This window comes from Rhipicephalus microplus, chromosome 2 (assembly GCF_043290135.1).
Source record: "Rhipicephalus microplus isolate Deutch F79 chromosome 2, USDA_Rmic, whole genome shotgun sequence".
NCBI lineage: Eukaryota > Metazoa > Arthropoda > Arachnida > Ixodida > Ixodidae > Rhipicephalus > Rhipicephalus microplus.
The window spans coordinates 195,196,140-195,221,661 of NC_134701.1; the positions used below are offsets into that span (position 1 = coordinate 195,196,140).

General features: G+C 44.0%; 1 protein-coding gene across 5 annotated transcripts in view; it reads right to left on the reverse strand.

Moving 5' to 3' along the window:
• The window catches only part of LOC119169614 (uncharacterized), an 84,672-nt gene extending 62,681 nt beyond the window's left edge, over nt 1-21,991 (reverse strand). For 4 of the 5 annotated variants that reach the window (XM_075887200.1, XM_075887198.1, XM_075887202.1 and 1 more), the window contains exons 1-12: nt 21,483-21,990; nt 20,660-20,709; nt 20,526-20,557; nt 18,457-18,593; nt 17,955-18,055; nt 17,726-17,841; nt 15,341-16,154; nt 11,937-12,282; nt 5,380-9,255; nt 5,018-5,127; nt 4,843-4,929; nt 196-311 (exon numbers count right to left, since the gene is read on the reverse strand). In XM_075887200.1, the coding sequence (XP_075743315.1) occupies nt 196-311; nt 4,843-4,929; nt 5,018-5,127; nt 5,380-9,255; nt 11,937-12,282; nt 15,341-16,154; nt 17,726-17,841; nt 17,955-18,055; nt 18,457-18,593; nt 20,526-20,557; nt 20,660-20,686 (5,762 nt within the window). In that variant the 5' untranslated portion in view covers nt 20,687-20,709; nt 21,483-21,990. Of the gene's footprint in view, nt 1-195; nt 312-4,842; nt 4,930-5,017; nt 5,128-5,379; nt 9,256-11,936; nt 12,283-15,340; nt 16,155-17,725; nt 17,842-17,954; nt 18,056-18,456; nt 18,594-20,525; nt 20,558-20,659; nt 20,710-21,482 lie in introns of all 5 variants that reach the window. The other variant, XM_075887199.1, reaches the window with a different exon arrangement.
• Between the last annotated feature and the right edge of the window lie 3,531 nt (nt 21,992-25,522).

Sequence of the window (25,522 nt, forward strand, 5' to 3'; positions counted from 1 at the left end):
ATCAGAATATTCTTGGACTGTTTGTCCCACTGTTAAGAAGGTCAAATGACTTGAAAGAATCATACACGACCTGAAGCATCTTGACATGTTGCCAAGAACGGCGCTAAAAAAAATTCTTTTTCCCTCATTTTTTTTTTTTTCAGAACTGTCGCACTACTTTCCAGCACAAAAAATGCGATATCGTAGTGCACAGACCTCTGAACAAGCTTTTGCTTCAGCTCATGCAGCTCCTCCTTGCACTGAAGTTGGCACGACGATAAGTTGCTCTGACTTCTTCTCAGCTGGATCAGGAGAAGGACAAGTTCTTCATGCTGTAAGAGACAAAAACAGAAACGCGAAATGTAGTGTAAACAACACGAGTCGAAGTTAGTGGAAGTGCCGGCTACTACGTTTCCACAACCAAGAATTCAACTAGGATTCTCTCCTTTCAGCTCGCCACTGTACTGATTTTTTCCAAGCACTACTTCTACTACTTGTCGAGACAAACGAGTATCAACTCGCTGTGCATTTGCTTCATTAGATGTAACCATCCTTAAATAAAGAAATACCCCATCAGGAACCTATGCACTACCAAGCTGGTTACACCCTTCATGTCTCTTTTGGTCATGCAAGTCTCTTTTGGTCACGACAAGGCCCCCGGAGCACATCTTGGCCCCGACTATGGAGCAGCGCGAAACATTTTAGAACTGCGTGCGATATTGTCCTTTTTTATTACAATATGCTCGAAGATGCAAAGGAATATGCTTGGATGCATATATTGGAACGCCAACCTGTGGGGAGTGAGGTGGCTCATGGAAAGAGATGACGCTAGATGAAACAGCGAAGTTCATTGGACATCTCATTTATAGAGGGATTACTCACATTACTAGTATCTATCTATTGGAATACCTGGACACTTTTATCGCACGGCAACAAAAATTTACTGAGAAGAGAGTACGAGTACACTTGTGTCTCACGAAAAACCATGCAATGCTTCACTGCATGCATGGCATGAGCAATGAAGCAGCACCTCGGTTCTGGTTTTCGTTGCTAATGTGAAGAGAAACATTATTATTTGCAATATTATTTATTTTTTAGGGGCGAAGCTCCTTATGGCGTGGCTTGGGCGTCCCTCGTATGTAACCACCGGTGGCACATACCCGAAATAGGTATAACACTTGACCTCCAAGGTGGTGCCAGTGAGAGATTTCTTCTGTGCGTTGTTTAACAATAAAAAATAGTGCTCAATGTACATGCCAATGGCTGCTAATGGGGAATGAGAGACATGAGCATTCGGCTTTTAGTCAACGCGCACGCTGCGATCCCCATTAGCAGCTATTGGCATGTACATTGAGCACTATCGGACAAGAAAGGGATGCTACATTATACTCGCTGGGTGTAACCTCCTTAGCTTTAGAAAGGTTTAGCCAGCGTTGAGCTGCAGTGCCATGAATACACTGAACTTGTATATACCATGAATGAACTCAAGGTGGTTAAAAATGAGAAGTAGATACGAAGCGCAAGCCGTAAGAAAGTAAAAGCCGAATTCTCCTGTCTCTCATTTCTCATTAGCAGCCATTGGCATGTAAATTGAGCCCTATCTGACAGGGAAAGGTTGCTACGTTATACTTGCTGGGCGTAACCTCCTTGGTTTTCGAAAGGTTTAGCGAGCGTTTGGTCGCAGTGCCATGAATACAGTGAACTAGAATATACCATGAACTCGAGGTGGTTAAAGGTGGGAAGTGGACGCAAAGCGCAGGCCGTAAGAAAGTATGCGTGTGCCACCTCTCGTTTAGTCCTTGGAATGTCCGCTGGATGGCGGTGCTTCTATATGGGGAATATATGATAAAAAGATGCGAGATGGTGGGACTTGGAGTGTTGAATAGATGAACGAACGACGGACACACAAACAGATGCATGGATGGACGCATGAACGGACGCATGAACGGACGCAGGGGCGGATGCATGAAAGAATGCAGGGACGGGCGCACAAACAGACGCATGGACGGTCACACAGACGGACGCATGGACGGACGAATGCTTCGCCCCACTCTCCATCATTCACTCCGTGGATATGCTGCCATTTTTTACTGTTCCTGGGTCATTTATCTACAAAATGTATATTCTGCATTTTCTTTGTTTTGAATATTTTAGCATTATAGTGTTTTTTATTGCACTATTTACCAACTGGTGATGAAAAATTTCACACTTCCCACATTTTTACTCATTATAAAGTATTTTTGTTGCTCTACAACATCTATTTTTCGAAAGAGCATTTCATTCTGCAAAGTTCGGTATGCTACAATGCAAGCTGGAGTACTTTTCAAACTGGCAAATTTGATCTTCCTGAGACACATGAAAAACAACCATTCTCGCGCAGTACCGAAAGAGTTAAGATATAACTGGCAAGTATTGTATTGGATGAATTTTTGCAGCAGTATCTTGTATCTGTACCTCTTGTATCTCTAATACTCTTTGCTTGAGTATCTCGTATCGTTTCACAATACAATTCTGATGTTTGCCCAGCCCTCGTTGAAAGAATGCGTAGCTGGGTGAGTTGGTGCATTCTCTAAAAATAAAAAAAGTGCAAAAAAAAAAAAAAGACGGGACAGAGGGGACAAGTAGACAGGAATGGGTGCTCACTACCAACTACTCACTACCCCAGTTATTTCGTAATTAAATCAGTTGGTAGTGAGCGTTGGTTGAAAGACATAGGAGATTGATGGCACTGCTGGCGCGCCTATTTCTAGAGATGTTCAATGTCACCTCTATTACATGGCGCGGCTGCTAAACACGACAGTTTGTGAAAAATACATTAAATCTTGGGCGGCAAATCTTAATGGGGGAAATTTCGTACAGTATCTCATTAAAAATTGCCACTGTTTTTGTTGTGCGGGATGTCGTTGCTATAAGCAAAAGTAAGAGCTACTAAAAGCAAACACCAGGCTTGCGCAGAAAACGCCGCACATTCACAGCAGAATGTGGAAGAGAAACATTTGTAGAAGCCATTGTAAGCTCCCTTGGGGGGCTACTAATAAAAGTATGCTCACAAGATACCCGCTACATTATAAATCATAACTTTTTCGAAGTCGCGAAGCACCCACTACACCAATATTTGGCATTCTGCAAAAAAGCGGGGCACCCGCTACACATCAGCAAAGCATTATGTGCACTTTGTTGATGCGGTGGCTAATAACAATGAAGAATATTGGCTGAGCCCCTTGTAATTGATTGGAAACATTCAACTACCCGTTTGTTCTGCAATTTGTATTGCCTGGTGCCTGGTTACACAATTCTCACCTAGCACACTATATACTACATACAGTATAGTGGTTCCTATCCGACATGCCTCAACAAGGATATTTTGTGAAGGGGTTTCAAGCACTGGCATGGCTCAGTGTTTGAATACTGGGCTGCTACAGAGAGGGCAGAGGGTCAAACTCTGTTTCTTCCATTCAGGATATCGTTTCTTATTCCTTTTTTTTTTTAATTCGCACAACAGCAGTTAAGGACACTGGCATCGACAGAAAACTATGGCACGAGAAACGGCCCTTGTTGTGATCCCTTGTTGTGATCTCATCAGCTTTACAGTAAAAACAGAAAAAATCACAGGTGCTGCAAATGGTTAATACAGACTGTTGTACGCATTGGTTCACAGAACATAGGTTTTTGAACTCATCCTTGCAACCTGCATAAAGAAGTACAACTCAAATATACAGTGACTGCAATTGGGCCAACTGGTACATACAGTACAAGTGTGAAAACAACTTGCAAAGACAGGTGCTTCATTTTGTTGTCCTGTCATTGCATGCTGTTTTCAGGCTTAAACATATGTTTACATCGAGACAAACTAATCCACCAAGCGAAGTGAAAAAGGCAGCTCTGTCAAGCCCTCGGTGTAATGTCAGGGAATCAAACGACAGAGTCATCTCAGGACTCGTAATGCAGTCAGACCCCTTTATAAGAGACACTGATGTTGGAGACAAATGGTTATGAGAGACACCACTATGCCTATAGTAAAAGAGGGGTTGTTATGAAAATACGTACATGGTACCCTGCTTAAAAAAGACGGCTCATATAAAAGACAAGAATTGCACTCCAGTACATGTCTCTTGCAAAGGGGTTTAACTGAACCAGTCTCACACGGCGTTGGGAGGTTTAGAAGGACAAGTCTAAACTCCACTGAAACTTCAATGGCCATTAGACAGAGGCAACGAAGGCAGTAACAGCACAAACGTGACCTTTCGTCTGCATTGTGCTCGTTTATATTAGTAGAAAAGAAAAATAATGAAACCGGTATGCTTTAAAAGCAGTATATGTGAAGGTTGTGAGTTTTTTAATAGGGTATTTGTGTCACTTGAAATGGACAAACTGCTCATAATCTCAACAAACCATGTACGTTTCTTCAGTGTGCTGTCTTGCTATGTATTGTTTGCCACAGCTTTGCTGTCCAACAACTTAAAAGTAAATAAGCATTCATAACTATTAATAAACTATTTATTGAAATATTTAAGCAACATCAACACACATATCCGAGTAAACTTACATGATTCCGTTTACTTAGCTGACACGATTACGAAAATGAATATCCACAGCCCCACACGATTTTTGCCATAAACGCCTGAACCACTTCATGGCTGTTCAAAACTGCCTTGTAGCAGAGCCACAACTCCATTGAGTTGATAGAGTTGTGGCATTTCGATGGCCTTTCAAGAAGGTCAATGTGACACAGGTATAAATTATTAAGACAATCTAAAAAAGTTTGCAGCGTGCAATGCCAAGAGGTTTATGGACGTTTCAATCAAAATGTCACACGCATAGATTGCGATGTCAGACCAAGCACAACATGTATTTCATACTTACGCTTTTTCCGAGCAGATCACCAGCCGAAATGCTATGACTAAGGCTTTGACTTGATGGAGATGTCGGCTGAGAGGCCCTTTCAGGTGACTGCAGAGAGCGAGCACAGCATTGAAATTGTGTGCTAGGGCAATGTTACAGTCAAAACTACATGATCACAGTTTATGCATGTACTCACGTTTTTTGATTGAACTTCTGTTCCATGGCCATGCAGATTGTCAATACTGTGCCGGTGCAGATCACTTTGAGCAGCAGATTTCTGGAAGCCATTTGACCAGCAGCGCTTACCTGGAAAAAAATTACAAAAGAAAATTAAAAAGTCACAAGAAGGCATGGTGCTCATACATCACAGGGTTCTAACGGCAAATATATACAATAGTATTTCACGACAAAATCACAAAGATGCATCAACATGCACACTCAAAAATGAAACAAAACCATGCAGGTATGTAGGGCCAAACAACAAGTAGGAATACCCTAACTTGTCCTAAATACACGAGTGTTATCACAAAAATATAATGAAAAAAAAAAGTAGTTTACCTGTTTCAACCATTGGGCTGCGGCTGGAATATAAAGGCACCTCCTGACGCTCGGGTGAAGACAACTTGAGAGATCCTAGACTGCAACTCAAAGAGCCCATCTGCACAAAGTCGCCACTGCAAGCTGCGGTCTTCTGCGGCTTTTCGGCGGGAAGTTGTTCAGCAGATTTTCCTAAGATCCCGAGCGGATCATTCATCACGCTGGAAGCCACAAACTCCCTGCACAAATCTTCGCCATCGTAGATGCTGTGCTTTGCTGGTGACACTTGAGGGCTGGCACCGCTGAGTGTTTTCGAAGGTGACGGCTGCACGCGTGCGCTCCCAAATCCAACATTTTCGTAGTAAGGCTCATCCTGACAGCTCGATGGTATCAAGGGCGTCTTGCTGCGAGTCACATGCTCTCCAGGCGAGTTGTCGATGATGTCTTCCAGCGAGCGAGACAAGCGCCTCGGTAGCATCCTCCCAGGGCTTCGAGATCTCGTGCCTTCTTCAGAATCACCGCAGCTTGCAGGAATGCAATCCTTCGACCTTGGCTGGCTCGTTTCAGCTGCCTGCTTACTGCGCATGTGGCAGAGGACTGAGCGCGACATGTGTGACGTCTTTTCGAGCGTATGGCCGGCGACGTATTTGTTGCGCTCGGCATCGGAAAACTTGCGGGTGTTCGCTGGATGGAGGAGACCGCGAAGGGTGCTCTCCAAGTCAGCCGTTGACTGTGGCTCACTGAGGGTGCGCGTGTGACTGACACTTAGTCCAGCTTGCGGAGTGGAAATTTTGTTGACTTTGCGACCGACGAGATCTTTGGAATGTGGAGACATGGATGTCACGTCGCGAGTATTGTTGAGCATGTTTGGTGTCGTTCTAGACTGCTGACTAGCAGGCCGCGCTGCAGAACTGCCAAACGCTGATCCTAGCTTGCCACCAAAAATGTCTGAGTAGTAGTAAGGTGCACTGTTGCCACTGCTGCTGCTGTTCAGCACTTTGTTGGAGTTGGATTCTGAAACAACGCACCGCACCTCCGATGGCAAGACATCAGGGGCAGTGGACAGAAGGGGTGATGAAACCTGGCTAAAGTCACCTTGGTTTGAGGACCCGCGCAGTGAGGCATCTGCACTACTTGTTTTAACCACAGAGCTTGTCAAGCTAGAACCAGCTTCACTGGAGCTTGTCTCTCCATCAAGGCTTTTCAGTAGTCCAATGCTAGTAGGCCGGTTTTCACTCTGGTACGAGGAAACTTTAACAAAAGCATCGGGGTTAATCTTAGAATTTGTCAACGGGGCCGTTCCGGCAAATGACACAAACTTAGAATGTTGGCTGGGGCTGCGTTTCTCGAGCTCTTTAAAAGCATCAGTACCTTGTGACGACGATGTCGCATCATCAGGCTTTCTTTCCTTTTTGAATGAGTATTTCGTAGCATGTGACGTGTAAACAGGTAAGTAGGGCTGGGCTGGTGATCGAAGAGGCGAAGGTACGTGATCATTCAGAATTTCCTTTTGGTAGCTCGGCAAAGATGATGTGGCAGTGTCAAAATCAGCCCGACTAGCTTCATCATCTGCATCTGAGGCTCCAGAGTCCTTAACCTCTTCATGGTGCAACAAATCTGGAATAGCCTTCCTCACAAGATGCTTGTATCCGTCTTTCATATACATCTCATGACTTTTTGGCTTCTCAGGTGACTTGCCCTCGGGCTGTGAAGGTGCTAGTCGATATGGTTCTTCGTAAACAGGGGGACTCTCTCGTTTAGACTGTACATTATTTCCAGTGTTACTGTACGGCATTGAATTCAAGTCCTCTGAGGTCTGCTGGACTTGTTCGTAAATGTTTTCCACTGAACCACCACTGCTCGACCCTGAACTTTCAGATTTAAGGATTTGACAAGCTAGCGAAGACTTTCCATAGGAATCGTGCGCATAACTGGTGACTGGCAACACGGGCTCATTGTACACCGGCTCATCATACGGGCAACCAGGACTGAGATCAACATTCATGGAAACGTAGTCAGCCTCGCTTGTCAACCAGCCCATGGGAAGGTAGTGTGCCTCAGGTGGCTTAGATTGAACTGCACAAGGAGGTGGCTCTTGTGGACAGTGCCTGGGAAGTGATACGGTGTCCGGCTTCTGTGCCTGTTCTTGTTGTCGAAAGTAGTCGCCGCGAGCATGCTGTGCACTCTCTCTGTTAAACTCAGCACTTCTGTGCAGGCTTGCAAGGATTGATGTGCTGCCATACTTTGATAGAGAGTCAATTTTTGCAGCATCAGACGCGCTAGTCCTGAACTCAACGTCCTGCGGAGCAATATTGTTGCCCACCACTGACGATGCAGCTCTTTCTCCAATTCGACCTTCCTCTGCAGCTTCCCAGCTTTCTCGAACACTTTCACCATGCCTTGGACTTGTTTCGTCTTTAGGTTCAAAGCACTTAATTCTGTCTTGTACTATGTTCACAGGTGGTGCTTCCTTCTTTTTCTGGTATGCGGCCCTCATTTCTTCAAAACTTGAGCTCCCCACAGGAGTTTTTACCTCAGTTGCATCAACACACTTGACTTCTGTGTCAATGCCAACATCTTTCGGCAGGTGCATTGGACTCTTGGTTAGCTGTCTGTCCCTCACATACGTTCGATTGGGGCGCAGAGTGCCCTGGAATAGCTCCGGGCTCTGATCACCTGGCGTTTGGCCCTCACACGATGCTTCAAAGACGGAATTATTGCTGGTCGACTGGAAGGAGACATCCAAGTTGTCCGGGACAGGGAGTCCGACATCCTTGTCAATTTCCCATTGTGGACTTTTTGGCGTCGTCGAGCTTCGGCGATAACGGCTGTCAAAGGACTCCATTTCGGCAGCACCACTGCCACTGCTTTCTATGTCAGACACAGAACCCAGCAGTGTTTTCGAAGCCGGCTGCTTGGGATAGAACATTTGTGAAGCTCTGTAATAGTCTTCTTTCTTAATAAGGAACGATTCCTCGTCCTGAGAGGCATTTTTGGGATGCTGCGGTGGACGCGACGGGCTAGGACTGTCCTTGCGAAGCCACATGTCAGCATTGCCGTAGAGCCTTTCTTGAGGCACATTAGGCCGTGGACTGCTCAGGCCCTGGTCCGACCTCGAAAGATTGCTATCCTGATTAGTGGCACGGTCGCTGGATGACAGCCGTGTGTTGTGATGTCTGAGAACACTCTTCGGGTCTCTAATAACAGCGCTACCGTGAGGAGATCTGAGTGGCCTACCTTGTAGCAAGCTCTTTTCCTCAAGAAATGATGATTCGTCGTTCTGGTGCCGTGGCAATGAGGAGCCTGGTGAAGAGTAACTAGTCTGTCTGGCTTCACTGAACGACTCATTCAGCTGCTGAACCTTTTTCTCCCTGTTTATGTGACTACCAGCAGTAGCATTTTGGTTCCCTCGTTGCACAAGAATGTTAGTTGGGCTCAGCTGCCTGTCAGAATGGACATAAGCTGTGTCATAGAAGCTGGGGCGGTTGTCTTCAGTGCAAGGCTTTTCACGTGCTTCGTTGTATGACCTGTTGTGTGCTTCATTGGAGTAGGTCTTCTCAAATGGACTAAAAGCACGTGACAATTGACTTGTGTTCTGAGAATCCTGATGGACATTGTAAGGAGAGGTTTCATCACGATAATGAGTAGAGTTTTGATCTGTTTTCGACAATGGCTTGCTCCGATCAGTACCCGGTTGTTCGTGCTGTGAAGGTAAGTGCCTCCTGTCACCACTTGACTGGCTCAGGCAGGAACGCAAGGGTTTCTGGCTTTGCACATTTGGCGGGGTGTAAATTTGGGGCTGTTTCTCGTGGTAGAATTCAGGATCGCAACGAAGGTTCCGCAAGTTAACGTAATCTGGGCTGTCGCGATACCTTGTAGGTGACATCTTTGCATGTTCTTTTGGGTATTGTTTTTTTTCCGGGGTATTTTATGCAAAAGAAATAAAAATATAGGAGGGGGTAAGGGGAACAAACAGAAAGAACAGAAACAGGTTCAACAAAAGTGAAACTGAACCATGCTACATCAATGTCATCAGCATCATGATTAACAACAACAAAACACTAAGGCAGGCCTTGATGCAACTGGCTATCATAAACAGGAGCACGGGCAGGACCAACAGCATCAAAACAGAACAACATTGCAAGTAGACAAGGCAAATAACCTGAAAGTTGTTGTTGACAGCTAATGGGGCATACGTCATGAAGCATGCCAGTGAGTGCAAGCTCATGTAAGAGCACAGAAAAGAAAAAGATAAAAACCAACAAAGGAGGCAAAATTATCAAAGTGGTTCCTATGGTTGCACGTTATCCGGGGCCATTCGGACAAGCAGTGGAAACCATGTATGATGGCTTTAGTTCCTAAAAGACTTCTTTTTGGCAGAGTTGGTGCTTACATTGCTGAAGTACACTCGACTGCGTCACAAAATATACTTCGTGAAAAGGGAGGGGGGGGAGCAATAGAGAAGGAAGTGAAACGCCGAACTACCAACTGCTTAATGACAGTCTGAGAAGTGTACAGAAAAAAAAAAAAGCATTTCCGAGCACGCGTGAACAGCCAACACATGATGTAGCAGCGACATATTCAAGACAACATATTATCGAGAAAGCGCATCTCTGTCAATATAATGTTATAGAAGTAGCACTAACCAAATCGAACTCTTTATTTTCGATAAAGAAAGCTTCCAGCAACTCTCTAGCAGTTTGTTTCCTGCTTTTGCCAAAATCAGCACTTGCGCAAAGCATGGGTCACATTCGCAGGTGTTGCAGTGCGCCGGCAGATGCGCATAATCTCTCTTACCTATCCTATTAGCATACTCCTTTAGTCTGTCATTGATGCAACGTCTCGTTTGTCCGATGTAGGACTTGCCGCAGCTTAGGCGTATTCCATATACCGCCCTTTCTGCACAGCGTCTGAAAGATTTTGTGTGCTGCTTCTAGCAGCCCCTCGGCTCAATTGCACCCATGCATGCTAATAGCATAGGTAAGAGAAATTATGCACATCTTCCCGTGCTTTGCAACGCCTGTGGATATGAACCATGCTTTGCACAAGCACTGATTCTTGGTGAAAGCAGCAAACAAACTGCTAGAGGGTTGTTGGAAGCTTTCTTTCTCAAAAGAAAAGGGTCTGATTGTGTCAGTGACATTTCTACTATAACTTTGCATTCAACAGAAATGCATTTTCTTGATAATATGTTGTCTTGACCATGTCGCTGCACGCCATCTGTTGGCTGTTCATGCATGCTTGGAAATGTCTTTTTTTTTTTTTTTTGTAGGCTTTTCAGACTGTCATTTAACAGTTGGTAGTTCGGCACTTCGCTTTCTTCTCTTCTGCTACCCTCCTTTTCACAAAATGTATTTTGCGCCACAGTCAAGTGTACTTCAGGAATGATGGCTTGAGTGCTTTCTCAGAGTGTAGAAAAATAAATATTTTTGGATGAAAGCTCTCCCTTAATAGTTTATCAGTGTTATGTGAGTAACAAGGTAATGTAAGATCAACCTACAAACTTTAATAAACATGGAAAACAGCTCCAATGATTCTCAAGAAAGAAATCTGATTCACAAACAACACTGACTTGAATTTTGGGATAGCTTTCTTAAAATTTCTAGTAAAAGGACTTCCTTCTCTAATATACTAGAACTAGAATACCACACAGTTCCTGAGTGCTATGCACATGGTCAACCTGTATCGTAATGGCATGGATGCGCTACCTAAATAGGCATCGTGATTCAGCAAAGCTATGTGCTTTTCTGTCAGATGCTACGAGATAATAATTTCACAACTTACCGTGGTAGCTCAGCAGCTAAGGCGTTGCACAACTAAGCTCAACTACACAAGCGAGATTCACGACAATTGCGACCACATTTAGATTTGGGGGGGGGGGGCGAAGAGCCAGAGTACCTGTGCACTCAGATATATGTGCGCATTGAAGAACCCCAGGCGGTCAAAATTAATCTCGAGTCACCCACTATGGCATGCCTTAGAGAGAATCACTTGCTAATTTCCTCAGCTAAACAGGTGTACCAAGCCAGGAATGCCCGGAGAGGAGGTATACTCCTAAAGAGAGAAATTGTGCTCTTTATTTGGTATATATTTAACACTGAGGATTTCTCAGGTACTGATTATTGTTTTACTGGGTCACTATGCAGAAAAGTCAGCATTTGGTGTATTTGTAGGGGTAGTTCTGATTGGTACCTTGGACGGCCCTATGTTAGGCTTTTTTGCTACGTGAATTGCCCGGATGATTCTGGTGGTTAGGAAAGCAAATAGAGACAACTGAATGCTACTCTTCAATAGAATGAATACTCCCTAGTCCGAACGATTAACCTGCTCTTCTTCCAAACAGCAAACAATGCTCCACAATAAAATGCCACTATAATGGCACTTACATAGATCAAATAAAGAGGGGGAAGGGAGCCCCATCTTTCAGGACATCATGAACAATCACTGATTAAAAAAAAAAAAGAGGTTGCACCAGTAGGTGATAAAGCACTGAACAAACTTTGACACAAAATCTAGTAAGCAAGGCAACATGCAAAGTGAGTCAAATGCAGGAGAACTGCTTTGTATAAAAGACTCACGGATAAGGTCCGGCCCTAAAGGTGCCGACGTCTCTTGCGCCCGTCCTACAGGTTCTCCTCGTGGTTCTGTGTTGAAGTGGGCCCCCATCATGCCATCCATCGGCCTGGAACCTTCCGAAGCTCGCCTCCTGTACTCTTCAGGCAATGGAGGACGTTCGGGAGGCGGTGCGCACTCAGGCACCGGTGTTTTACGGAGCACTGCTGACTGGAGCTCTTGAGGAGAAGGCACGACACGCTGCTGCTGATGGTGTTGCTGCTGCTGCTGCTGTTGGCCCTGTTTCTTGCAAAGGGGAGACTGCAGCATGCGTTGCTTCCATTCTAGTAGTCGCTTCATAGACTGTTCCTTCTATGCCAAAACGGGAAAAGGCAGAAAAAAAAATTCATGCAGACCTTCTGAACCATTGGAACTGGTGCAAGCATAGCTTAGTTAGCCTTGTCTGGTATCACACTCACATAAACCTTTCAATTGATAATTAACACATCACCATTTGAAATAAACAAAGGTGAGAGGTGGATCGAGGGTTTTGTTTCTGTACAACACACTCAGGGGTGTGCAAAAGTTCGGAAACGTCTAATATCCAATTGAATTTATTAGTTTATTCAGTCTCAAAATGAAAAAGCACTTGTGTGTGGAGAAGTGTGAATATTATTCAAATAGCGGCAAACAATTCGAAATGTCAACTGCACCTTACCAAACACAAGATTAGCACAAATGTGTTTCTAATATAAACTTCATTCTTCGAGCGCTCGCAATACAGTAGACTATCGTGAGTTGCTTGTCAGATTTTGCCGGCTGTACTAGCTTCATTCCCCTTTCTGGAGAATTCTGTGTGCATTAAAAATCTGTTTATCTGATTCCAATGTTTCATTTGCGGTTTTACAGCCAAAATGACCAGCATATAAAGCATGAGCATCACCTTAAGGTAATTGTAGAAACAGCTGTCTGATATTATAAACTATCAATATTCGGTTGCATTTGCTTCTGGTTTTATTGGATTGATATTAGTCTGTCTAACAAACTACCATTTGCACACTCCTAGGCACAATCACACAAAGCTAACAGATACAAGCGAGTGCTTCAACAGTCTCCCAGTGAAAACTGGGCCGTGAGTGCAGGATGCCTAGTGACGAGAATTAATTGCAATCTAAATTCTGACACATTTCTAATCATCAATGAGCCCTTCAAAATCGAATCATCTTAAGATTCTTGTCAACAGTGACAAACGGTGGCAAAGAAAGGGAGTAATTGGGAGATCTTCAAACCTCTAAGGTAATTTAGCCCTTTCCCACAAGGTGGCACCACAAACAAATGCAATTTCTCTGTTCTGTTACTTTACAGAGTGTTTACGAATTGAGTTGACCGGCAGACGTGCCTTTAGAGACATTTGCACAATTTGCAATGTGAAGTTGCATTTCAATTACGCCATAACGTTAGCTGCAGCAAGGCAAGACTTTATAGTAAAGCGGAGAAATATGACGCAATAGTATGCTGCAATTATGGCAGAGCAGTATTCAGCCAATGAGATACTTCATGATGAAAAAACAAACAGCGCAAAAAAATGAGACCAGAAAAAGTACGCATACAAAGAGCTGAAGTACTTCTTCGTCTGGTCCCTCATTTTTTTTTGCGCAGTTTGTTTTTTCACTATGTCGTATAACACACCCAAGCAACCACTTCAGATACTTCATGAGATACTTTTTTTAACTGAATAATGATCCTATTTGGTGAGAACCTTTCACACAGAATAGAAAATTGACACCAAAGCCTCGAAAGTGAAGGAAACCACAAAAAGAGGCACAGTACATTTACAACCAGTGAATGATGAGAAAGAAGAAGCAATGCTGAACAATCTTGGAATAGCAGAGAATTGAGTTAGCTGGTCGGTAAGCCAGTGAGTTAGTCGACGTCCGTGGTGTCTCGACTTCGTTCCTGTGTCTGTGTTTGCCAACCCTGTCTTTTAAAATGAACACTTAATCCCTGATGTATAAAATGTTATAGCTACACAAGGAAGTAATTTTAAGGGCTCATTTTTTTGTTAGACACAATACTATTGAGAACTAACAAACATCATCCTAGTTTTTTCAGTCATAATGAGCCACGCTGGACTTTGAGCGAGGCTTAGCTGCAACAGCTGGTGCACTCTTCTTGCGGAAGTACAGCTCCCTGTTTTCGTCTGTTAGTTCTCATTTATATAATTACAGAAAGAACAACAAAAAACAAATGAAGAACACCTCGTGGAATGATGCAGGCCTGAAATAATGACGAATAGTCTAACAAAAACTGCGCTGTTTTGACTAGAGGACTTGTCTATGACAGGTCAGCAACCGCCTTCCTTAAATAGATACTCAACGAAATTGTTGCTCTCATGATTTTCAGCTAAATTTAAAGATTGGGTTGGGTAATGAAACGGACGAACACAGCCTTTATTTCAGGCAGAAACTTGGGCAAAATAACGAATTCAATGCGTTTCTCGCAAACTGTCGCGTATAGAAGCCACGCTGTCAACTAGAGGAGGTGGCGTTACACTCGCGAGAAACGAGCATGCCAACAATGCCAGCCACTGTTCGCATCTCCCTGCCCGTTCCCCTACCACTATAGTTCCCAGAACCCCCACGAACAGCACCAACCGCTAACAATACTCAATAGAGATGTCACGTCTCCCGCTCAAGTGCAGCTGCCACACACTCAAGATCCACTAAATATACAGCCAACTGCTGAAAAATATGTGAAATAAGTTCCCTTTAACGAAACAGTCATGTCTTCCGAATACAATTATGATGTTTTCGTAGGTTTTTCCAATTCTTGTTCAGAGTCCTTTTCACAGTTTTTTTATAAATGATGCACACACTCTCCTCCACCCTCACAGGCGGAAGAGTAGAAGGGTATGCCTGTGTGCAAAGTGGTTAGATTTCGCACACAAGCTTACTCTCCTCGTTTCCCACATAGTTATAAGTATTGTAGGCATATATTATGCACTTCATCCTTAATTGAAGAGCGGTCAATCATCATCGGCTGTTTGGGCTCATAATTATCATCGTATTTCGGGTGCGTGCTTCTTCACACCCGTGTCGCTTGTTCGCTCGCGAGAATAAACAGTCGTCATACGCGGTTACAACAGAGTCATCATAGTATGCATGTGAGCGCAGAAAAAGCGAGCAAATCGGCACTTTAGATTTAATGAGACATTTTCAGGCATCCTTTAACGCAGAAAAATCCTGAAACATGTTTCTGGCATCAGGAACTACATTAAATAAGTTACACTGTTTCGAGGGAAAAGAACACAGGCCATTGAACTGAAATAGTACAAGGGCATAGCATGGTTCATTTCAGTAATGAAAGCCCAGGGCATTCCAGAATATTTGATCATTAGAGCTGTGTCAATAAGGCGCATGTAAAAACTCACATGAACTGCCTTCTTGCTTTGTGCCGAACTTCCACATGCACTTGATGCCTTGCCAGACGGCATTCTTCCCAGCTGCGACTCGTCGTGAAGTACACCAGCCTGTGCCACTGTCTCCATAGTGCGAGACCTCCACTGTTGATGCTGCTGTTGCTGGACCCGCCAGTCATGAGCTTCGTCCTCGTTTTCCCAGTCGTAATGAGCCATGCTGGACTTTGGGCGGGGCTTAGCTGCAACGGCCGGCGCACTCTTCTTGCGGAGGTACAGCTCCCTGTCTTCACCGTCGTCGTCACGCTCCAAAAAGTCGGCTGAGCGTGGCCGCATCAGTTGAGTCGATGTCATGGTAGAGTTTGGCACATTGTCACCGTAGTGGGCAGAAACAGGCCGGCCGGCATAGGCAGGCAAGGGCTCCTGCGCCCCGTAAAAGTCGTAGCCCTCATAACTGTTGCAGGCATCGTAGCCGCCCCCTTCGGCTACATTTGGAGAAGTTGCGCCATGTCGGAGAGGCTTGGGAGGCGCATTGGCGTAAACTGGATAGCCCGGGCGCTGTCGTGGGGCGGCGGGTGGAGGACGTTGGTCGTAAATGGGGCTACGAGTGTAGGAACAAGGGTACTGATCACCACTGCCCAAATAGTGGCCGTCCGCGGTTGCCCCTGCAGAGTATGCCTCAACCTCGAAAGACTCGTCAGAGGGACGCTGAGGTTGTTGCGTGACAGGCCTCTGTGGAGCTACGTGCGGCGAGAAATGGTAGTCTGGTGGCATGCCCGGAGAAGCGTTAGCTGCAGCTTGCATCCCATGTAATGGCAGTGCTTGGCGGCTGCATAAAAAAATGACAGCATTAACGTCTGCCTTAGCTTCAGGCAGTATGCCCCAATAACCAACATAAACAACTAATTTACCAACAAAAGAAAGCAATGAAAGGCCATTAAAAGACATAGAAGATAAATTCTTATGAAGGAGGACTAGTAGACAATATCTAGGGCTGATTGACACGGGCATAGCTGATCATAACAGTTCTGGGGATGTTGATGACAACATTAACCTACTGCCTGCAAGAGCACTTACACTTCTTTATGAGAATGCATTATGTACCACAAGTGATCTACAACCTTCTGCATCACAAAAAGACTTTTACCAACAAACATATATTGTTGGCCATCTTGTCGTCAAGAGTTCACATCTCAATTAACGATATGAAACCAAATGCCAATTTGCGAAATTTTCTCTATAGCAACACCTATCCCCATCAAAGTAAGACAATTGCTGCAGCTGTTATGAATGTCTGAATCTGAGCCCCCTCAGTCATACTTCAAGGCTGTAATGGTCACATTCTAATCGAAAAAACTGCCATGTGTAAAGGTATTAGGTGCAAATTCAACGAACCGTAGGTCCTAAAGGTTTACCAGAAGCCCACCCCTACAAGTCCTTTATAACAGAAGTTGACATTCTGGCATGTAATACGATCTTGTCAATTACTTTTACTATTTATTACGAAGAAGTGTGATTAGGAGCAAAGCAAGAAGCTAACATAGCTTGCGAACAGGTACGGTTTTCACTTTGCCACGACACATATTTAGGCAGAAAACGTCGTGAAAAGAAGTCATCATAGAAAACTCTGCGATGCCAAAAAGAAGAATGTAGGTATGCTTGCATAACACGCTACAAGTTAAAGAGAAAGACAAGTTTTAGAAACAATTAACCTTTAACTAAGGCAGCTTTTATAAGCTGCAATGACCTGAAATGGCTAAACGTCAGCCACAGAAAAGCTTCAGACTGCATAGAAAACATAGCTTCAAATAGCACAAGCATGGAGGAGCCTCCGCGCAAAATTGTGTATTTTAAATACTGGTGGAAGCACCGTGCAAAGCTGGCAAAACCAAGTGTTTCTGATGCTGAAATCGAAAAAGAAAAATGCCACAGTTACCATTCGCCTGAAGAGATGCTTTACAGGGTCATGGCCTAGAGTGTACGGCTTCTAGGCATGACCTTCGAGATAAGATGGTACTGAATTAAACATCCTGGAGGCAACGTGACTGGGCCTATGTCATGACGACAACCACTCGAGGTGCCATTTCAAGGCTGACAACAACAACAACAATAACAACAATAAAAACATGTCATTACAGCCTTGCTAAGACTTTTTCCATCTTGGCAAGGCTTTGCAAGGATTGAATTAACCATTGCTTATTCAATTAGAACCTCATAATTTGTATATTACGTCTAAATGAGCTACACTTATTTATAGTGCGCCATGTTGACACATCCACTTCTCATGTTCACAGTAAGCAAAGAATTTTACCATTTCACAGTTACACTTCCGAATATCACTAAATATGAGCACAATGTGCATATCGATGGGAAATAATTTCACTAATTAATACCACTCACCTGCGCTCAGTGTCCTTTTGCATTAGGGCCGCAAGGGACATGGCATTCATCCACTGACACATGCTAGCATTGTTTTCCGCGGCAAAATAGTACGTCTTTGTGTTCTGGTGCTCGGCCTGAAAAACACCAAGACGGTTGCGTATTGTGTGAAAAAAGCTTTGCGCAGTTGCAGGCAAACCCTCCATCAGGTTCGAAGAATGGAAATGGGATTGTCTGTTGGGAGACTCACCACAAACGAATGCTTCAGGGACACTTTGTCGTCGGCTGTGCATGGCCTGATCTTGTAGCTTGGCAGTAGAATGGAACCTAAACACTTCTCTTCTTCAGGGCCTGAAAGGTTAGTGTTTGAGTTGTTTAACATATAATTACAAACAATAAAGCACCACTGTTTAACACACTAATAAAATAATGACTTTTGAATGGCAAATAGTTGAGAAAAGGGATATAAAACAATAAAGTTTAGGGTGAACTGACACCTAACTAGAAGACTGCTAAATCATTCAAAAGGAATAAAAAAAGAAGGTACATTTTGTATGCCCACAGTAGCAACAATTGCTAACTGTAAGGCAACACAAGCAATCCACGTACAAATTAGTATTTCGTTCTCGGCTTATCTGTCCCACAAGTAAAATTATGTCACGGGGAAAAAAATATGCGTAAAAGTTATTCTCATGTGACCAATTTGAAATACAAGATAAGAGATTAAGAAGCAGATTCACTAAAATGTGTACCTTTGTAATAGAACAAGCAGTATTCTGAAAGGATACACCAACGCTTCTTCCACTGCTTTATCGTTGCTCCCTCGAGTTTGTAAAGCCAGCCCTTGAGTACAACTTCAGCTTGGCTGTCTCTTCTTACGACAGGTGAACTGGAAATATACAAAATATGTCCAGCGTACACTTGGCATTAACGTACGCAGGCGCATGCAAATCACTCATTTATTAAAATTCATCCTTGTCTCAATACTAAAATTTTTTTCCATGCGGTATTTCACCCATTTCGGGGTGAAAGAGCAAACTTTTAAAAGACAGCCCACTCAAGACAATGTACCATTCCTTTTTTTTTTTTTGCCCATAACACAGCAGTATGCTTCATCAAATATACCTAACCCAATGATCAGTTTGAGACACCAGTTGAAAATGCGAGCCTAAAGCCAGGGAGTGATGAAAGAATGCTTAATAAAACAGGAATATTCTACCACCACCATTTTCTATATGTTACGATTAAATTTGTTACACTGTACCTATATGTCCTGATTAATATTTTTCTTAAGCTACGTGAAAGAGCATTGATTGGAAAAAACCACACTGTAGTGCCGATACATGTTGAAAGATAATAAAGTAACGTTACCGAAGTACAACATAAAACTTAAATGGCAGCAACACGGTTATAAGCGAACCCAAATCCAGCAGTACCATAATGAACTCTACTGTTACAAGAAACTTCATAATGCAATCAAACAAAATTTCATTTTATTTGCTAATGTCCAAGATTATTAATAATAGGTTACCAAATGAGAAAATACAATCCGAATTTCAGCATTTGGTCTGCAAACTCATCACTCATCGAATGATCATCTTCAATGATGGCCTTTCTGGACACTGCCAAAATGATAACTCTAGAATTTTACGAGCATTGCATGTCATGCTCTGTGTGAATAGAAAACTGTCCTTTATGTTTCTAGCTGGATATGTCTACCGCCCACGTCGTTCACATTATGAATTTTGGCACCAGCACCGTTTCGTCATTGCTCTTTTCCTTTCTTTGTGTGCCAATCTCTATCCGTGTAAGGTCATTTCTTTACATTTTCATTGTCTGAGCAGTCATTACAACGCTTTCATATGATTTTGTTTAAATAAACCTTCAACTGTAAGTACATTCTCATAGTGTCTCTTCTTTGTTCCTTATTTGTCATGCCACTTTCGCATATCATCCACGTGAATCAACTCACCCAAATGTTTAATCCAAAAGGAGTTCAACCACAGCATTGGGCAACGTCTCAACTAACATCAAACTGAACAAAATTTCATTATACCTAGATATTTTCTTGTTGCCAAATTAAGTGGATTCAATGCAGTAGAACAAGGCACATATTACTTGAAATAAAAATTTCTGTACATTGTATTTTTTATTATAAAACATTTATTCTCCAGCACATTTTCGATTTGCTTAAAGACTCATCTTTATTATTTTCAAGGGTGCAAGAAGCCCTTATTAAAGCTCAAAAAAATTTAGATACAAATTCTTATCATGAAGCAAAGCAATGAACTGTAAAGGCTCTAAAGCAATGAAACAATGAGTTTGGAAGGATGCACTGCTGCGGTGAACACTAAACTGCAGTGAACAGCTTTTATGACAACTGCTTATCATACAGTGACAAGACTCCAAATGTGAATGTTACATTTTACACTGTTCAACAGCTGTGAGGAGAGCATGTGCGACACAGACATAACAAAGAAGATTGGCTGCTGCAGCAGAAAAAAAGAAAAACGTAAAACAACGTAAATCTGCCGCATTGCTTAAATCTTCATTCCGACGTCCGGCACGCGTAAACGTTTTAAAATATAACCTGCCAGATGTGCTCGGCGTAATAGCTCCCCACATGTTCGACACAGATATATTCAACATAAAAGAAACAGCAAATATTTTACATTGGTTGGCATATGACATGGGCCTGAAGATGTAACGTGGCATCATTTTTTGCCACAATCAACGTGTTCTTACACAAACAGCTAACAAATGCAAGCTGAAGCATTGCACAGGCACTTCAAAAAATAAGTAAAGTTAGCTGTCAACTAACCGTATGTTTCCTGAGAACTTTCTTCTCAAGCTCTGCAAACGGTGAGGGGAGAAAAGTGACGAAAACACCGTGAGTGAGTACACGTTACGAGAACTATCACTCAAACGATCGGTAACCAATGATAACAAGCTTACCTTTCTAAGCTCCATTTTTTCCGCCATGCAGAGAACACAAAAAAAAGCGCCTGCGAGGAAAAGAACAGCGGGAAAATGAAGCACATGTCTCGCTGCGATCAATGCTTCGGAAGCCGTTCAGTGAAAACAAGGCTATTAAGGATCGATGCATACACCGATATCATCGGCAACAGGCGCGCGCTCGATGGCTCTAAAATTGAAAGTGCCAAAAAATCAATTGTTTGCCAGGCGAAAGCAACGGCAATGAAACTCAACATTTCAGCCCCTTATGAGTGACTCTTCGAATTACGCGCCACACAACTTAACAAACCGGTATGCTAAGATCTGTACTAGTTAACGAGCGGCTTCCAGCACTTCCAGCAGCGGTTTATAACGCTAGTACAGCGGCTACAGGGCAAGTAATAACTTTGGCTGAGAGCTGTGAAGGAAGAGCATTCACACGGCAATTGTCTTAAAACGTTTATGTTGAGAAGAACGCGGGGCTTTCGCGGAATAAAAGAAAACATTGTAGCGCTGCAGTGACCGCCTAATGATCGCAGAGGCGCGCTTGGAAGCACCTCCCATCGCGGTGTCCTACTTCAGTTGAGCATGAAGGAGGCAGCGCAAAAATATTCGCTCCTGAATTCGCTCACGGGCGCACCAAACCGTGACGACGGCGATCACTTTGAACTTTCTCCAGCTTTATTTTCTTTTTCTTCCGAGTTACCGCGAGCATGCCACTGTCACTTGGTCAGATACGGAAACCGCGCGCTACACCGAACGGCTCCGGTAAAGAAAGAAACCGCAAGCGAAAGGGCGAATGGGCCCCGAAGCGGTTCCTTACCTTGGAAGAAGTCTAGCCCGCAGCCTCGGCAGAGATGCCGACGTAATCACGACACGGACGGAAGCTCACCGGCGGTGTTATTGAACCCTGCCACGCTAGGTTGACTCCGCGTCGCTGGATGCCGGCAGTAGCAGTTGCCGGGTTTGTCACGAACAGGCATCACGGCGACGCTCCGATGCAACCGTAGTAGCGGCATAAAACCTCACCAACAAGAGCACATCGCTACCGCTGCTGTGCACCACCAGTCCGACCGCTCGGGACGTGCCATGTCGAATCCGTGCGATCCGCATGAAGGGTGCATTGTCGATCGGGTCCGGGTGGCAACTTTTTTCGGGCTTAGGGTTGTTGACACAGGTGAGGAAATAAGTCTACCTTACGCTGGCTGGCATTGACAAGCTGCCACAGCCAGCCATTATGAAATTCCTGGGGACCCCTTCTTCGCCACCTCCTCGGCTTCTCCTCTTGCTGCCCTGGCGTCCCCTTCCCTCGCGTTTCTGTGTTTACGTTACGTCACGAGACAGGTAGCGACGTCTTGCGGACGTTTCTCCGACGACGCTGAACTTTTGTTTTCGAGTCGTGCTCGAAAGAGGGGGCGACGTCAGCGGCATGCGATGCGGCAAGGTCAATACGCGCGCCCGCGTCTTTTCAAAACGCATGGTTGCCTGCCTAAACTTTCACACAAATAACTAAAGAAAGTAAAGTTCTGCTGACTGCCCCGTATGGTACAAGATTTTAATGAATGTTTCCTCTTTTGTGCGTGTGATGCATTCTGCAGCATTACTTTTACGCCATTCTTGCTAGTGCACTTTGAGTAGGGCGTCTCACTCGGCACGGAACCGACCATTATCAAAAAATTTATGCACTTTCACTACGGGAAAGGTGCGTTTTGCAGGCCTGCAACCAGGAAGAGTAAGGTGTGCCCCGCAGCCACCCACCTCTTCCAAAATGCTTATGGGGGGGCGGGAAGGGGTTGTATTACCGAGTTTAAATAATACAAATGGCATTATTGTGAAATAGCCAAGGCCTTCAACAAGAGGGCTCCTCCCGAGAAAAGTTCTTGGCTACAAGCCAGCTGGCGTAATTAAAGGAAAATAAAACCCGGCATGTTAATTTATAAATTAATTTGCTCGTAGGAAAGGGCACCGAAAACAGTCCTGCTTTTTATGGGAATGAAATTGCGCATCCTATTGGTAAGTATATATATATATTCATATCAATTAACGAAACAAGAGAAATTCGTAAACAGTGATGAAGGTAAGCAGGGCTACTTGCGGTCAGCTGTTTTACAGTGCTTCTCTACTTCCGCATAGCGTACGCAAGACAACTTCCTTTCAAGAGCGTATCAGCGCCGCACAACAGGAAGGAACTAAGACAATCACTGCCTTTGAGCTCTGTTATGTGCGTGAGGTGGAGTGAACAGCCAGAGGTACAGAGACAGCGCACAATTGTTGCCCTTCATACTTGTATACTGCGCTAGGCGTACGGCCAATAATACGGCCATGCAGTCAACTTCCTTGAACGTGTGCTTCGTTTTCATATAATAGAAGATTGAGCTGGCTGCGTTGGCGTAAGTCATAAGGAGGTCAGCAGTGTCTGGCTCCCCTTGTGTTCAGGCTGGGGGGGGGTGAAGGGCAGGGACATTTTCTGCAAGTGTCCCACCTTGAAATTCAGTTTTATAATGTCATGTACTTCAGTCACTTGAGAGTTAAGTCCAGTGAATTCAACTTTATATTAAGGCCTATTTTTAATGTGCAGCTGTGTTCAATACCCGTCAGCTGTGTGAAAGTATGCAAATAGCTAAAGTCACTCAACCGGCAAAAAAAAAAAACACCGAATAAAACAATGCAGTTACTTGAGCTCAGATACCATGCTCGTTTTTTTATATATGATTTATTTCTTGCATAAATAAAAATAAAATCCATATTTAAAACCAAAATGGCTGCCATAGTTTTATTTGTGTCTCCTATTGTAATTTTTTTCTTGATTTGCGCCACAGGATGGCTAATTTGCATAAGTTTATAAGTTGCGACATGAAAAAAAATTGCCCCACCTCCCCGAATAAAATCGCGAGGAAATGCGAAGGAATTTCTTGAGCTGAGAGTACATGGCGTAGTAAATTTAATGTCGTAAATTAACGATGAGATGAGGATTTGTTCCGTAACCTTTTATTTGCACATTCGTCAGCATCTGCTCGAGTTGTCGTCGTACCTGGCGGCCATAATATCAGCGTCTTATCAACACAAACGCAGCAGCGCAAACGCGTTTCAAACGCACTGCATTGTGGCGTCGGCACGTCACGTTCAAGTAAATAGGGGGCGGTGGACGGATCCTTACGGACGCCTGACATAGAAATGCATTCGCAATAAAAAAAAAATGCCCGCAGCTTCCCTCGGGGGAACACTGAGGAGGATGCGGACCATATAATTGGTTAACGGGGTGTTAAAGTGCGACTTACTTGGGTCGATGGCTAAATTGGTTAACGTGGTTGTAGGAGGGGGTGTTAAATGAGTGAACACGTACACACGTATGCGAAAGGGCGGCGCTGGTCGAAGGGACGTCGATCATTGTGTTTGTGGATTCGTTGGAATTCATTTCACCGCGACCTTGGACGTCGACGCGCCGTACAAACCAACCGACGAGCGGCAACTGAGCGAGCGAGCGCCGACCTTGAGTATATATACAGCACGACGGCGCATGCACTGTCAGCTGTTGAATGTTCTCGAAGCGCGACGCCACATGCGCGTCCACTGGAGAATCAGGAGAATTGTAGATGTCGAACGCGGTGTGTAGAGGAGGAAGGGTGCACAGATGGTGGAGGAGTGAAGCGCGCGCGGTGTGTAGAGGAGGAAGGGATGCACAGATGGTGGAAGAGTGGGCGACGGCGCGTGCGCGCGCGTCAGCTGTCGAATGTTCGAGAAGCGGTGCGGACGGCGCACTACAAGGCGCGAGTATAAGATGCTCCGCATCTAAAAAAACGTTAGGAGTGATTTACAACACATCACCGCATATTCGCTTGGCATCACATATATTGTATTTCAGTACCAATGACACGTATTCCTCAGCAGATTATTATTCAGGCTCAAACCCGGGACGAGCATCTCATTATGAGGTATTCTGCATTCTAGCGGTGTACTCCGAGCTGAATTCAACTTGTTTCTTTAACTATGGAGCCTTCATGTGCGTGCGTCTCCGTAAACGCGCGCACATGAAGGCTCCCTGTCTTTAACACGCATCCAGTGCACGGTATACACGCATAAGTTAAACCAAGAATAAAAAAAAGAGCCCTGGTGAAGTCTTACCCGTAGTATATTAGTGGTAGTCGTGCGTGGATATAAACAGTTTTTTTTTCATAACAAAGCGCAAATAAATAATAGTTTAATTAGCTCACTTTTTGTTTCTTGCTTGAATCGGTAAAACAGCAACTTTACGTTGTACGTCACCTTTTCTCTTTCTTTTTATGAAAAAAAGAAACAATTAGTTTGAATAGAGCAACAATTATATGCTTGGTTTTAGGGTTAAATGTCTACTATAAATCAAATTTTTTTATTGGAGCAACTATAGAAAGTTGGTCTCTTATTGTTAATTAATTAGCGATAAGTGATTAAAAATACAGGCTGTGTATACACAGGACTACCACTATATATATATATATATATATATATATATATATATATATATTCTAGGGATCTAGGGACAATACCTGTGCGCTTGTGTTAGCTCGTCGACTCTATTCTTTACTTCGATGCGACTTGTGGCATCGTCCAGTGGCCCATTTTTGATTGCGTTATCGTCTGCCAACAAATCTTACGGTCATCTTACCGTTATTCCAGTGCAGAGTGAAAGCGACTCTGAATCAAGGCTTGGCAACCTTTTGAGGTGTGCACGCATGGGCTCTTCGCCTCAAAAAGGGGCCGAAGAGAAATAAATTCTGTGAATTGCAATTGACAATAATGTAAAGAAGAACGGGAATAGAAATTATCTTTATTTGCGTCACGGAAGTCACAAGGTTGTAATCTGCAGACCTCGCTTACGAGCAAAAA